At 36.8% G+C, this 15668-nt stretch overlaps 1 protein-coding gene across 1 annotated transcript; it reads right to left on the bottom strand.

Annotated features, from left to right (window-relative positions):
* Positions 1-1198: 1198 nt before the first annotated feature.
* On the bottom strand, positions 1199-7835 carry LOC119067043. Its single transcript, XM_037169787.1, has 7 exons — positions 7148-7835; positions 7014-7086; positions 6081-6290; positions 3674-4593; positions 3495-3593; positions 1624-1659; positions 1199-1569 (listed from the first exon to the last, which is right to left on the bottom strand). Exons 1-7 carry the CDS (start codon positions 7742-7744, stop codon positions 1267-1269), a joined length of 2238 nt encoding a protein of 745 aa, XP_037025682.1. The 5' UTR covers positions 7745-7835; the 3' UTR covers positions 1199-1266.
* Between the last annotated feature and the right edge of the window lie 7833 nt (positions 7836-15668).

Raw genomic sequence — 15668 nt, 5'->3', positions numbered from 1 at the left:
AAATTAATCGTTTAACTCGGCGTTCGCTATAATTCCCTTTTCAATTGGCTCTTGAATGGTCTTACATCCTACCGAGAGAGGACGGTGTATTTCCTTTCCTAAGTCGCATGACTCGTGATTTCTTGTCACTAAAAAAACAACGCAGCAGAACAGTCGGAGCGTTTGCTGCGACTGAGCCCCGTACGACCTGTATATCTATTTCGTACGTGATCCTAGTGCGTCTGTAACCCTTATACGTCCGTAGCTCTAATACGTATTTAATCCTAATACATCCATAATCCTACTACGTCTAACCCTATTGCGTACTTGACATTATTGCCCACCTAGAAAGTATTCATCTTAAAAATTGCGTCCAGCTCGGGAGGGGTCGATCAAAAATCACCCATTTTCGTCTGAGGTCTTTACCTACCATGGATTATTTTTTTTTTAAATTGGTTTTGTTTTACTCAAGTTATCGTGTACACAGACCGACAGACCGACAGCCAGACATTTTTATTGTGGGCTTGTCATCTATAACCATATGCAAATGCAATGCTCTTACAGCTGCGATAAAAAAATGGGTTTGAGCTGGAAGTACATATTTGGCCACATCTTAGATTTGAAGTACAGCTTTTCGTTTCGACGTTTTCTTCATTTTTTGATTCCTCCGGCTGGCCAGTCACTTTATCGGACGATGTCATAATACCCGGTAGCGTTAGCACAACAATTTACAATTTGTATGTTTACTTCTGTTTAAAGGTAGATGCTTCCCGAAGTCAGACAAAATGCAACTATTGTGAAACTGAACAGCACTACCTGGTCCAGGCGTTCATTGCATTTTATTACACCCGATTTTATAGATTCCAATGACGAACAGATCGTTGAGTTGGATGAGCATATAAATCACCGGCAGTGAGTTATAAGTCACCGGCAGTGAGTTATAACTCAACATAAGTGAATTGTAGCCCACCGGAAGTGATTTATAAGTCACTGTAAGTGAGTTAGCAGTCTCTGGCATTCAATTTTTAGTATCGGGAAGTGTGTCGTAATTCTCCGGAAGTGAGTTATAATCAAATTATTCAAAGATACGAAATGAATCTTACTAAGATCAGTGTAGCAGATTGCAATTCATTCTCCGTATTTTACTTTTCTGTTTGATCTGTCAATCCACTAAGAAGTAAACACTTCTGATAGATAGGCTGAATTAATGTTCTACGCAATTACGTCAGTAATTAAATGAAGTTTGTTTAATTATTATTTTGGCACAATTACACCATTACATGATGTCTATTTAAAATAGGCCCCAAATGTTTTATTAAACTTCTTCAGCGCAATAGAGTTTGCACTGTCCTTCTTGGCATCAGGCAACTCCCATGCTAAATGGAATTCCCAGAAGGGTGATTTTTTGTCTGTTATGTAACCGTCTGCCTTTATCTTTTGTGCGCGTTCTAATCCATCGTCATCGGTTGGATACACGAATGCCGGGCAAAATTTGGCATTTTTAAATTGTTGAAATTTCATCCAGCCGAACCGTTGTTTCTGCAATACTGGACGACATGTCTGAACGACTGGATTATCCGATACAAACACCTGAAGATAGTGATCATTCACATAAAAATATATTATTCGTGAGAATAAAATTACCTCGTCCCAAGAGCAAGCATTGTTTCCGCTTTCAACCTAAAACATACGTTATGTTTGTTGAATTCTTAATTATATAAAATTGTTGGAATTAATCGATAATTCTCTATTATCTCTGTCGATGAAAACGTGAATCATAGGCTAACCTAAGTGTGGGCTGGCTTAAATGAACATTCAGGAGTATTGTGCGACAAACGTATGTAGGGGAAAATCTATACAACGGTAGTACGATCCGAGCTCAATTATGGTTTAAAATGCTGGACTATGTATGACAAGTTTGGAAGAGATCTAACATCAGAAGAGATGAAAATGTATGGCTGATGGCTGATGCTATTCGCACGCGCGTGAGAATAGCCATTCCACATTGGATTTAACTATTCGCACGCGCGTGCGAATAGCTAAGCCTACTAGTACTGTCTATTCGCACGCGAAATCGAGCGCCCATGAAAAATACGAATATAATTTTCGCACGCGCGTGCGAATAGACACAGTGAAAATGTATCGCATGTCCTTAGCATATTTGAGGCACATAAAAGAAGCCATTGGCTGACCAAATACGACAACGACAATAGCAATTCGGGCTAACGCTGCAGGAGAACGATATTATAAACAACGACAATCGATGGAAAACGCGTCCAGACGGTAAAATAAACGAAATAAGTTCTTGCAAATTGTGCTTCATGGAGACTATTCGCGGTAACTGCGCGGCGCAAAACGATACAACGTATTCGTTATGCAATGCGCCTTATCTGCCAGTAGTGTTTCATGGAGAATATTATTCAAAATTATAGTTAGAATATAGAATATAGATGATGGTGTCACAAGTCACAAACGTTTTGTATCTTATTTCAAAAAACTGCTTTTTAAATTCCTTTAAAAAATCATTCAAACTTTGGAATACAGTGTGTTCTTTTTAGTTGGAAACATATTTGATGTTTTTTAGAGTTCTAAACGTCATCGATGTTCCCAGTCAATAAAATGTTTCCAGGTTATGATATTTTGGCCCAAAATTTGAAAATCCCATAGCGAATTCAAATTTCGGCCCAAAATATCATAGACCGGGAGGAAGTTAATTGACTGCGAACATTAATGACTTTTAAAACTCTGATAAATCTGAAATTGTTCTTTCTAAAGATGAACAAACTTTAAAGGAGGAACAGACTTTTTTTAGAATAAGATAGAATTAAATCGACAAAGAGAATGAAGTGTTCACGTCGAAAAATATTGAAATTCAACAAAGTACATTCAGTTACAGTCAGCCTATTGCGATATTGTCCAGCATTGACAATATAAAAATTCCCAAGATTATGATTCCTGACAGTAAGCCGATTTGTCGACGCCGAGGTCGACGCAAAGGATCAAAGTTGACTGCGATAGAAAAGAAACGCAAAGCGAGCGTCAAAAAATGAAATCTGTCCAAAAGAATTACGAAACAGCAACGTGCACAAAAATTCATTGAAAAGTCTTGACAGATATATACTGACTGTAATTTCCCATTCATTTCTGAACTCAAATTTCCCCATTTATAAGAAAAACGTTTTGCGAATAGTCTCCATGAAACACTATATATACAGTTCCTGCGAATAGTTTCCATTAAGCACTATTTGCAGGAACTGCGAATAGTCTCCATTTGCGTAAAATAAATGTAACTCTGACCCTTAAAGTTAACTAAAAATCAGTAAAATCTTTGCAAATATTAGTCGCGTATGCAAAGATAAAAACGAGGAAGAAGAAGACCTCGAAGTTGTTGAGTAGATTGAAAATATTCTGGTCAATATGTTGGTAATCGAATATTTGTACTAATTCTTAGTAATCACTTTCTAATCAGTGAATTGTTGTTCTGTTTGAAAATTAAAGATAAAAAATATGCTCACTGATTCAGGCGGGTTTTTCTCAAAACTGTCATCCTCTGCTTCATTGCAATCCATGTCCTCTGCTTCATTGCAATCCATGTTTTGTTTTCGCAACACACCCTAAAATTTTATTGTTAAATAAATTTTTGAATTCTGCAATTTCGAAATATTTTTTCAAAAATAATATTGTAACAATCTACCTCATCGTAACCATCGTGAGCATCTTTTCGATCGGTTTGAATGTACGTTTCTGGGCGGTTGGTTTTATCTTTGCCAGCATCTTGTCTGAACGAACGAAGCTCTTCTTGAAGTTTCTTATTTTGAGAATCCAACGCAACATTTAATTTATCAGATTCTTCAATTCGATCTTTGAACTCGCCAATTAAAGTGTTTGAACGGGTTCGTAAGTCGTCCAGATTTTCGCTCAGTTTTTCGTTTTTCTTCAGTTCAATTTTTACTTTAACCAGCTCATCTTGAAGATTCCTATTCTTGTCGGTCAATTCGATGTTAGTTTGAACAGCAGCGGATGACTTCTGAAGCAAGTCATGAATTTGGCACTGCAAGTGTTGCTCCATATTGGTAAAATGATCGTTCGCGGTGTTCAAATTTTCTTTGAGTTTTTCATTCGTTTCGGCCATTTCGGCATTAATTTTCTCAGCTGCGGATATTTTAAGTAGCAAATCCTTCAAATTTGACTCCATGTTGGCCGAATGAATCCTTGCACACTTCAGCTCTTCGTGAAGCTTTTCATTCGTGTCTCTCAATTCACAGTTACGTTGATTGGAAGCGGACAAATTTTGAATAAGAGTATTCGATTCCTCTTCCATTTTCCCATGCAATTTTGAACTGGAATCTAACGCTTTCTCCAATGCGCTGACAAGATCAGATTTAGCCGCAATTTCACCATTTAAATTCCGTTGTTCATGCTCATATTGGTCTTTTTCTTTCTCTAATTTCACAATAGAACTTTTCAGCTCGGATATTTCGGAATCCTTCTGTTTGAAAACGACTAAATGAAATCGTTCTGAATCGTTTTCATTGCCAATACCATTCAATCTAACGCATTTGGTTAAATTCTGAATATCTTTTCTCATTTCACAGACTTCACCTCGCAGTACATCTGAAAATATTAATACACCATTTTTCAAATCAATTCTCAATTTTTAGCCCCGTACGAAGTACTGGGGGCTTATAAGATTAATATGCCGTTTGTAACACGTCGAATTGGAAGCAGACAGTAAGGGCAAAGCATTTGGTTATGTTCATAGATGACGAATTCGCAATAAAAAAAAATGTCCGTCCGTCCGTCCGTCCGTGACCCCTCTAGCTTGAGTAAATCACAATCTTTTTTCAAAATTCTTTTTTTCCCTGATTGGTATCGACAAAAGTAAGGTCAAGTTCGAAAATGGGCATGGTAGGGCCCTATAGGTGTTTTTCAGTCTTTCGACGATATCTACCGAAATACGCACGCAATAGCTGCTTGTGATATATCAAATGAAAGGTATTGACGAGTAGAACAAAGTTGCTGAACATTGTTTTTGGGTTTGTTGGGAGAGCTCAAAGGTCGTTACTAGGCCCTAAGTGTTTTTTGCACATAAATCGAGCAAATCTCATCCGATTTTGCTAGTTTTTGTTTCATTTGAGAGATAAATGAATGCCGAATAGAATGATGGCAAAAAAAGTTTCAAATTTGGGCCCTTGGACTAAGGCCGCTACTCGGTCCTAAGTGTTTTTTGCACATAAATCGAGTAAATCTCATCCGATTTTGCTAGTTTTTGTTTCATTTGAGAGATAATTGAATGTCGAATAGAATGATGGCAAAAAAAGTTTCAAATTTGGGCCCTTGGATTAAGGCCGCTACTCGGACCTAAGTGTTTTTTGCACATAAATCGAGTAAATCTCATCCGATTTTGCTAGTTTTTGTTTCATTTGAGAGATAATTGAATGTCGAATAGAATGATGGCAAAAAAAGTTTCAAATTTGGGCCCTTGGATGAAGGCCGCTACTCGGCCCTAAGTGTTTTTTGCACATAAATCGAGTAAATCTCATCCGATTTTGCTAGTTTTTGTTTCATTTGAGAGGTAATTGAATACCCAATGGAAGGTTGGCAAAAAATTTTGGGTTTCTAAAATAATGTCGTAAATTGTTGGTTTTATTTGAAAGGTACTTCGTACGGGCTTTCGTAATTGCGCTATGCGCAATTTTAAAAATGAACAGTTTCAGTAAATTTGACAATGCGCAACTTGACTTGCATTTTGGTAACATACGCATTAGAGGGTTGTGGACGTATTAGGGTTCCGGGCGTATTACGGCTACGGACGTATTATGGTTACGGACGAAATAGGATTACGGGTCGTACGGGGCTAAGTCGCAGCAAACGCTCCGACTGTTCTGATGCCTTGTTTTTCTTAAAATTGGATTACAGGATTGTAAGTAAGGGTAAGCTGTGCCTTGAACTAGTGTTTTTTTTTTGTTTAAAAGGTATAGAAGACCATAAAGCGGTGGCGTTTTAAACGATTATTGTTTATACGAAAGAATAGTGCCATTAATCGCAGATGTGACGTTCATAATCGGATTTAGCTCCTATATCTCTGAAAACGTACTCACCCATATTTGTTTTGTCATGTATGAAAGCCGATTTCGAACCATTCGGAGTTACACACCGTTTACGCTTTGCGCTTGGAATTGCTTTCGGTTTGCCGGCAACGTTAATACTTGATGCACTCGAGGTGATCTCGGTCAACACTACATTGCATGGTGGCATCCCTGAGACATGGAGTGATGATCTAGAATTTGTGACCTCAGCGCTTGATTGATCTAAAAGATAGATAAATAACAAAAAGCTTACAGCTTTGGATATATTGGATATATTTTGACTAAATGAGGACAGTTGGAACGACAATACTAAAACAGATCAGCATATACTGACTCTTTGAGTAAAAATGAGCATTTAGTACTCAAACTGATTTCGGAAACTAGAAAATGATGTCAATCCGCAAAACAAAAATAGCCAAAAAAAATGCCATTGAATGTGTAGATATGATGCGTTAGTCATCAAATTTATGTATGAACTATGTCAACAAATATATAGTACAAATCACGGGGCTAGTGCAGTGAAGTAAATATGAAAATGCAAATTCGCACAATGCACTAAGAATTTCCCATGAAACAAAGTGTTTTAATTCTTTCGAAAATGAAATCAGTATGCTCACAGCACTAGCGCAACAGAATCCACATTGCAAAAAAATCAACGAAAATGTTTCAACTTGCTATAGAAAAGACAATCGACACCGCAATGTACAGCAGCGGTTGTAGTCTCTTCAAAAATTATTAACGGTAAAATAACCCTTTTAGAGTCTACGCGGACGGCCATAAGACATCGGGAATTTACTCACGCCAACCGAAAATATACTTTAAATAAGCACGATCAATAGACCTTCCCTCAATTACTAAAATTACGTTGAAATACATTTTCAGGTTTCTGATTTTCAGTAGGTACGTAGGTAAAGAGAGTCGAACTAATTCAAATGATTTTCTTACCACCATTTTCCCGAATAATTCGGTGTCGTTCGACTGGCATGTGAGATGTACGGATAGCAGCATCCATTTGTTGCTGTAAAAGTATTGGACTTAAGTTTTCACGTGTAACCAAATTTCATCCAAAGATCTTATACCATAATATTTGACGGGAAGACCCCAACTTTCAATGCGTTCCAACACTCAGCAACGAACTCGCTTTTAATGTCGAATGCCTTCATCTTTGATGATAGCGCGACTACGTTGCCTCCGTTTAGGCCTATTGGGGCTCGTACAAAGTAGTTTAGCTTTTTTGAAGTACCTCTGCATACATTCAACTCAATAATCCGAATTTGCAACTTTTTCGCAACAATTTCGTCAATTCTGTCTTTCGCGATTTCCATTGGTTCACTCACTTGCACATTACAAGTATTGCTGGGTTGCCAAGCTGCTCCGATCAGCTTCTTGCCAATTAAAGGATAGTTTCGTGCGGCCCAATAACCGAGCAGTTTACTTTGCCTAACTTTCCTCGAATGTGAAGTCAGGTTTTTCCAATCGGTGGTCAAATCATCCACATCAACTTCAAACACTTCACCATCCATTCCCGATATTATAGAATGTATGTGAAAATTATCGTGCAATCGTGTGTGAAGCACCACACTTTTTAAAATTTCCAGGAATACATCAGTGTCGGTTTCAAGACACGTCGGTAGTAAGACATATATCGGCGGCGTATTCTCGTCAATATCACCCATATCTCTTTTTACACAGGAATGTTTTTAAAAATTATTTATATTTAAACGCACAACGTTCACACAAAATGCACAAAATGGACGCGTTAGTCAAACGATTATAATCTATTTATTTGACATAGGGTGAGGGTGGTTCACTTTGAAATTTTAAAAATTGAATTAGAAGAATAAAATGAACATACTTAAAACGAAAAGATTCAGCACTATTGCGACTAAGTTTCTGGGCAAAATTTATTTGTTTACAAACAAGAACATTCAACGCAATTACGCAAAACGTCAGTTACAGCGGCAGAAAATGTATATCAAGATTCTGAAAGAACAGGTTAAGACACTTCTGAGTTGATCACGATTGCATCAAAATTTTCCTGTGGTGCCAACTAGGTTTGAGCAACTAGGCCAACTTTATATGACGATTTCAACGTAACATTTTTTTTTTTCAAGTTGACTTTTCATACAATATGTAAGAGGGCGTTTCTACAAAACATGCCTAAATTGTCAAAATTTGTGTTTCACTCGCCTTCGTAAGTGTCTTAAGTTGGACTTGAAGTTGGATTCACAGTCATCCGTTTTGTCTACGTTTTGCCTCCATATACGTGACAGTTGAAATTTCATACAATATAGCACATTGTTTGAAATATCGACTGTCATGTATACGGAGACAAAACGAAGTAAAAACGGAGGACTATGAGGCACTCTTTAAGCTGCAATCGCACTCAGAAAAAATCATTCCTTTTAGTCTGCGTTTTGCTTCCGTTTATGTAAACCACGCCTCTTTTCTATCGTTAAAGACGATCTGTCAAGTAAACGGAGACAAAACGGAATGATTTTTTTTACTGCTGATCGCAGCTTTAATCTGCTCTTTAAGAACCTTGATGTATATTTCCAGTCGGCAAGCAATTCGACTCAGAAATGACAAATTTTCGAAACCAAAATTGTATCGATCGCGTGCATGACAAAATTAATGTCAATGATGTTTATCTCGATTGAATTGAATGTATTTGGGTAAAACAATTTGTTGAAAACGATCTAAATTTGGCTTAAAGTCTATTGGCATTTGAGATGCACTGTAGAGGTTGTTTTCTTGTCACTAAATTGTATAGAACGCAAAGAAAATTTCTCTCAAAATATATGGAGGATTTCAGTTTTATCGAGTTTATTCAATTCCGTTGATGTTTACACAATCAAAATAATTTTTTTTTAATTGCTTGCACTAAAATTACACACAAAATAACCAGGGATGTAGTAACTCATAAGGCAACGATTTAATTAGAGCCAACAAAAACTAAATTCGTTCATACATTTTGACAGAAAGAGATCTTTGCTTTGTAAATTTTCTTTTGTTGTCCCGTAAGTCATTCTTTTGTCAGAAGGTGTCAAGTGCCAATTGCTTTTGGGAATATAAAAGCCCCATTTTGCTATATTAGTCCTACTAATTAGAAAAATTTAGTATGCAAAATGGTAGCAATTAACTTTGATAATAAAATTAGCAGAATATTTTATACAGAAATAAAATTTTTTGTTGTATACCTGTAACTATAATTTCATGCATTTTTATCTACTGACAGACATTTCACACACAATTTCCCGTTCACATTTAAAACAAGGCATCAGAACAGTCGGAGCGTTTGCTGCGACTTAGCCCCGTACAACCCGTAATCCAATTTTGTCCGCAACCATTATACGTCCGTAGCCCTAATAAGCTCGGAACCCTAATACGTCCACAACCCTCTAATGCGTATGTTACCAAAATGCAAGTCAAGTTGCGCATTGTCAAATTTACTGAAACTGTTCATTTTTAAAATTGCGCATAGCGCAATTACGAAAGCCCGTACGAAGTACCTTTCAAATAAAACCAACAATTTACGACATTATTTTAGAAACCCAAAATTTTTTGCCAACTTTCCATTGGGTATTCAATTACCTCTCAAATGAAACAAAAACAAGCAAAATCGGTTGAGATTTACTCGATTTATGTGCAAAAAGCACTTAGGGCCGAGTAGCGGCCTTAGTGCAAGGGCCCAAATTTGAAACTTTTTTTGCCATCATTCTATTCGTCATTCAATTATCTCTCAAATGAAACAAAAACTAGCAAAATCGGATGAGATTTACTCGATTTATGTGCAAAAAACACTTAGGGCCGAGTAGCGGCCTTAGTCCAAGGGCCCAAATTTGAAACTTTTTTCGCCACGTTCTTTTCGGTATTCAATTAGACTCCATAAAAAACTAAATCTAGCAAAATCGGATGAGATTTACTCAATTTATGTGCAAAAAACACTTAGGGCCGAGTAGCGGCCTTAGTCCAAGGGCCCAAATTTGAAACTTTTTTTGCCATCATTCTATTCGTCATTCAATTATCTCTCAAATGAAACAAAAACTAGCAAAATCGGATGAGATTTACTCGATTTATGTGCAAAAAACACTTAGGGCCGAGTAGCGGCCTTAGTCCAAGGGCCCAAATTTTGAAACTTTTTTCGCCATCATTCTATTCGGTATTCAATTAGACTCCATAAAAAACTAAATCTAGCAAAATCGGATGAGATTTACTCGATTTATGTGCAAAAAACACTTAGGGCCGAGTAGCGGCCTTAGTCCAAGGGCCCTAATTTGAAACTTTTTTCGTCACGTTCTTTTCGGTATTCAATTACCTTCCATAAAAAACTAAAACTAGCAAAATCGGATGAGATTTACTCGATTTATGTGCAAAAAACACTTAGGGCCGAGTAACGACCTTTGAGCCCTCCCAACAAGCCCACGTTGCATCTTACCCAAAAACAATGTTCAGCAACTTTGTTCTACTCGTCAATACCTTTCATTTGATATATCACAAGCAGCTATTGCGTGCATATTTCGGTAGATATCGTCGAAAGACTGAAAAACACCTATAGGGCCCTAGCTCTGGAAGGGCCGACCCTACCATGCCCATTTTCGAACTTGACCTTACTTTTGTCGATACCAATCGGGGAAAAAAAGAATTTTGAAAAAAGGTTGCGATTTACTCAAGCTAGAGGGGTCACGGACGGACGGACGGACGGACGGACGGACGGACGGACGGACGGACGGACATTTTTTTTATTGCGGATTCGTCATCTATGAACATAACCAAATGCTTTGCCCTTACTGTCTGCTTCCAATTCGACGTGTTACAAACGGCATATTAATCTTATAAGCCCCCAGTACTTCGTACGGGGCTAAAAAGTCTAAATCTGTAACACTTTTCCAACTTTTGACCATTTCACCCTTACTGTATTCTAAAAACTCTGACACTTTGCCGAAGAAAGCGCGGTGTTCGGATGTCAAAATTACTTCACTAGAAGTTTAATTCAAAAATTACATTTCAGGTCTATGTTGTTGTCTCGTTTTCGCTTATGTGATAAAATAGAGTACACACTGGTCACTATCAGTCTCGGCAAGTCTCGACTTCTTCGTGACAAATGTGTAATATATATTAACGAGTCATCCGAGGGTTGTAGGGTCAGACCTGCAATGGCGTTAACAGGTCAAAAACGGGTTGACGGTTGACACGACCCGTTTAGAAGCCTTAGTTTGGTGTTCTTTTTCAATGCGACAATACTGTTTTAAATTGGATTGTACACTAATTTTTGGAGGGGATAGGTAACAAAACAATAAACATTAGGTGCTTCTTAATTCATTACATTCGGAACAATTTTGTGAACTCGCGAATTTATTCTTGTGATTTTAAGCAACCTGCCTTCGGCTCGGATATGAAAACTCTACACTCGTTCGTCAAAGTAACAGTTTCCAAAGTTTTGAACAATATTGCAGTGTTATAGAAGTCTTATTGTAATATTTACGATAACACTGCAATATTGTTCAAAATTAATTGTTTAAAGACAAGTTTTGTGTACAGCTCACGTTTTACATTGAGATTATGACGAAATTTTTTCAGATGTCAAAAATGCCAACGTCAAAAATTTCAATGTCAAAACTGTCACTTCATGACAAAAAGTTTCGATGTGGTATGGCTCTTAGAACCACACTTGTAAGCTCGGCTCGTATATCAAAATCGGTCATTTATGTAACTTAATGTAATCAACTGTTTTGACGAAATGTCACATAAGCGGAAAGCTAAAGTTAAGTTCTCACACATAAATTCCTTATAGGATTTTCGACGTTTATTTGTCAGTATTGAAACACAAAAATACACTTCATAGACAAATATGCATTATGTTAAAATGCTTAATAGATTCTTAAGCAAAATTGTATTCAGTTCATTTATAGAAACGATGAATGACAACTTTTGCATATTGACTACGACCCATACAAACACTACTGTAATCGTAGTGGAAGCAATTTCTCTACCAGCGCTTTCAATTAACTTAGCTGGGTTATGCTTTCACAAGTCATTAAAATCGAATATTTTATCATTGAAAATGAAATTGAGGCATCGTAACTTATCGATAAAGTGAACAGACTCTCACAATTTCACTATTTGCAATGATCTATAGTAGCCTTAGACTTATAACGTGCAAGTAAAATCGAGTCGACATGGAGTCGAAAAAAACAGTTTTTTCTTCGCAAATGAAAAAAGTAAAAGATATACTCTTGCAGTTCGAAAGTGTTGTCAATGAATTAAATGTAAGTATAACCAAACCAACATACGTGATAAAACCATAGTTTAATCAACCTCCGACTATTATTTGTTAGGAACTTCACGATTCGAACAATTCGGGCAAATCCATCGAGAACACCATAGACTCAACGAATGTAAGTGAAAACCGTGTTACCTGGTTGTTTGTTTATACAATTTTGCTCCTTCTATTATTTCGAAGGCACACGATGCAACCCTCAGATGTCCAGGTAACCAATACGAAGAAATCATAAGCCCAAATGGTATTTGTTGGTTGAATGGAAATCAAAAATCCATAACCAGAATCCAATCGATCGCAACAAAACCATTCAGCGTTACTGAGTCTTCTTATAGTAGAAATAAAACCAGTTATTCAAATGTAAGTCAAAACTTCTTCTCTAATTAAGGATTGTCATGTCGTTGGTATACGAATTAGTAAGGTACTGAGAATGGTAACCTACGAAGTGGTATATACATTGGAATCAACGTCACTAATTTACCTTCGTTAAGTAGTAATGACTTTTTGCTCAATCGTGTCTTTTTTGATAGGTGTCGCAAGACAAAATTTCATTTGAATCGAATCCGAAGAGCAGCCGTGGTGATGAATTCATTTGCTACAACAACCGACGCCCAAATAAAGCAGGATTCTTGCCTGAATCCAATCCGAAGAGCGGCTGGCGTAGAGCATTGAGCTGCGACCGTAGTAGCTGTCCGAATGAACCTCACTTTTCGTCTGAATCTAATCCGAAGAGCCACTATGTTGGCACTAATACGAAGAGCTACAACGGTAGTGTACTGAGCTGTGACCGGGGTAGCTGTCCGAATGAACCCCACTTTTCATCTGAATCCAATCTGAAGAGCCACTATGTCGGCACATTGAGCAATGACCGAAGTGGCCGTCCGAATGAATTCGAAATTTTACGTGAATCTAATACGAAGAGCTACAGCGGTAGTGTATTGAGCTGTGACCGGAGTAGCTGTCCGAATGAACCACACTTTTCGTCTGAATCCAATCCAAAGAGCCACTATGTCGGCACATTGAGCTACGATCGAAACGGCCGTCCGAATGAATGCATGCCTGAATCAAATCCGAAGAGCAGCTTTGATGGTGCTGGTGAAGTAATCTGCGATGGTAATGGCTGTTCGAAGAGAGATGTAAGTTTGAATTTGTATCTTCCCTTAACTCAGGTGAACTCTTAGAATCAACCAAATTGTTCGAATCGCTCAGGCCTTATTGTTTTTATGAAATACGGACTCTACTTACTTAACCTCATAAACCATTGAAGCTAGTTCATTCAGATTTGAGTCAGATCTCGCATAATTTTACGATTCAAAACATATGCAACTTAATTCACATATTCATGCCTAGCTTATCTGTTAATTCTATTAAATCAATGGAATCATTTAATTTTCTCATAATTTATTTGACCCAATTACCAACCCAATACAATTACCTTAGTTGAAATAGTCGACGAAACTAATTATAAATGAACTTTTTAATGAATAGAGGGACACAACTTATGATCATAAATGAACGTTTTGTTCTACAAGCACGGAATTTTGAAACCAAACACATTTTCTGTTCATGTCTTTTACTTGAGTTTCTGATTTCTCCATATAAAAATACATGCAAAATTCACAAAAAAACCAATAAACCACAAAACAGAAAATGTGTCGGTTTTCAAAATTCCGCGAGTGTATTTACATCGTTCATAGAACTTTAATTTCTTGACTAATTAAGTTGTATAATACTGATAGGTGATGGGAGTTGAAATACCAATCGCTTACGGATTTGACGAAAAAAAGCTCGAATGCGTGCTAGAGGTAAGGATGTTTTCTACATATTGACAGAAATAGTTTATTCACCACAATCTGTGGTACCCGTAGCCAAGGCTATATATTTGGGGAGGTCTCGAAGATGCAGATACGCTGGTGAGAAACACAAAATTTGACATTTTCATATAGGTGGAGTCTTAAATTTGACAACTTCATAGTAGGTGGATTCTGTTTTGTGTGATCCCACGTATATAATAAAATGGCGATCTGCGTGATCTTCCCAAGAATACAGCCTTGCCCGTAACTCGTCACAAAAAAATTACAAAAATGTCTAAAACGTCTAAAATTTAAACTTTTAATATATAAAAAGCGTACGCAACCGGAGGAGAGCGTCAAAAATCGCCTTTACTCGGTGTAAATACGTTATTTACGGCCCCAAAATGACTTCCAATTTGATGATTTCTTTCTAATGCAATGCAATTTCGGTGCATTCATCGAAAGTATTATGCTTGTGTGTTTCGAATGTTTAAGCTAGCGTCAAATATTCCAATGCTTTTTTAAATTCTAACATTGACAAATCATAACAGAAACATTTCACGGCGCAAACGGTGTAAATAAATCACAGGAAAATTTACATAACCTTAGTTTGAACACTTTAAAACTTTTTCACATTTCACACTTTCATTTAAAATGATCAATAATCTCACAACTTACCGTGAAAGTAGACAATTTCTTATTCCAGTGGGGACAGAAAAAAGGCCGAAATGAAATTTCTAATTTCGTGTTAAATTCATGTTCCGATTGTCCAACAAAATGAGCGGATATATTTTGCTCACGAACTCCCGAGCCACATATAAACTGCCTGCTTTGTGTTTGTTACAAGTCAATTTACTATTTGTTTTTCTTTTACTTTTAATTAAAACAATGTTGATAGTCATTGTGTATGTGTATGTTTATTTAATGACTGTCCCATGCCATATGGAAACTTGTTGTTACACGTACATCTGCCTCCCTTGGAAATTGTTCATTACATGTTGGGGTATTTATTTGACAGTTCTTATAAGTAATGGTCATTACCTACCTAGAACGGGAATGGCCATTACATACACCTCAAAAATGTTGTTTCATATTTTAAGGCTTTAAGGTTGATGAGCATAAATTTTGCAACGGTGTGACTTGAAGTGAATGTTTCTATAGCAAGAAAATGTCTTAAAAATGTTTCAAAAAACAATTTACAAAACACAGAATTAGAATTGTCGGCCATATTTATTCCAGCAAAATGCTTTCAATCTTTCGAATGAACACGAGCAAACAATTCAAATAATGCATTTTTCACCTATTTTTCGCAACACTTTTACTTATTTATTTATAACTATTCACTTCAAGTCACTAAAAACTTAATCGCTACACTAAATCCCAAACAAAATCAAAAATACCCCACACTAAGATTATCTTCGGTATTTATTCGATTGTCTTCATTGCATAAAACGTTGTATGCAACACTAAACGTATGCCTGAATCTGACATCTAGTGCGATAAAATACATCCATGCGATTCTTGATA

The sequence above is a fragment of the Bradysia coprophila genome (assembly GCF_014529535.1).
Source record: "Bradysia coprophila strain Holo2 chromosome X unlocalized genomic scaffold, BU_Bcop_v1 contig_117, whole genome shotgun sequence".
Lineage (NCBI taxonomy): Eukaryota > Metazoa > Arthropoda > Insecta > Diptera > Sciaridae > Bradysia > Bradysia coprophila.
This window is presented reverse-complemented; position numbering and strand designations above follow the sequence as displayed.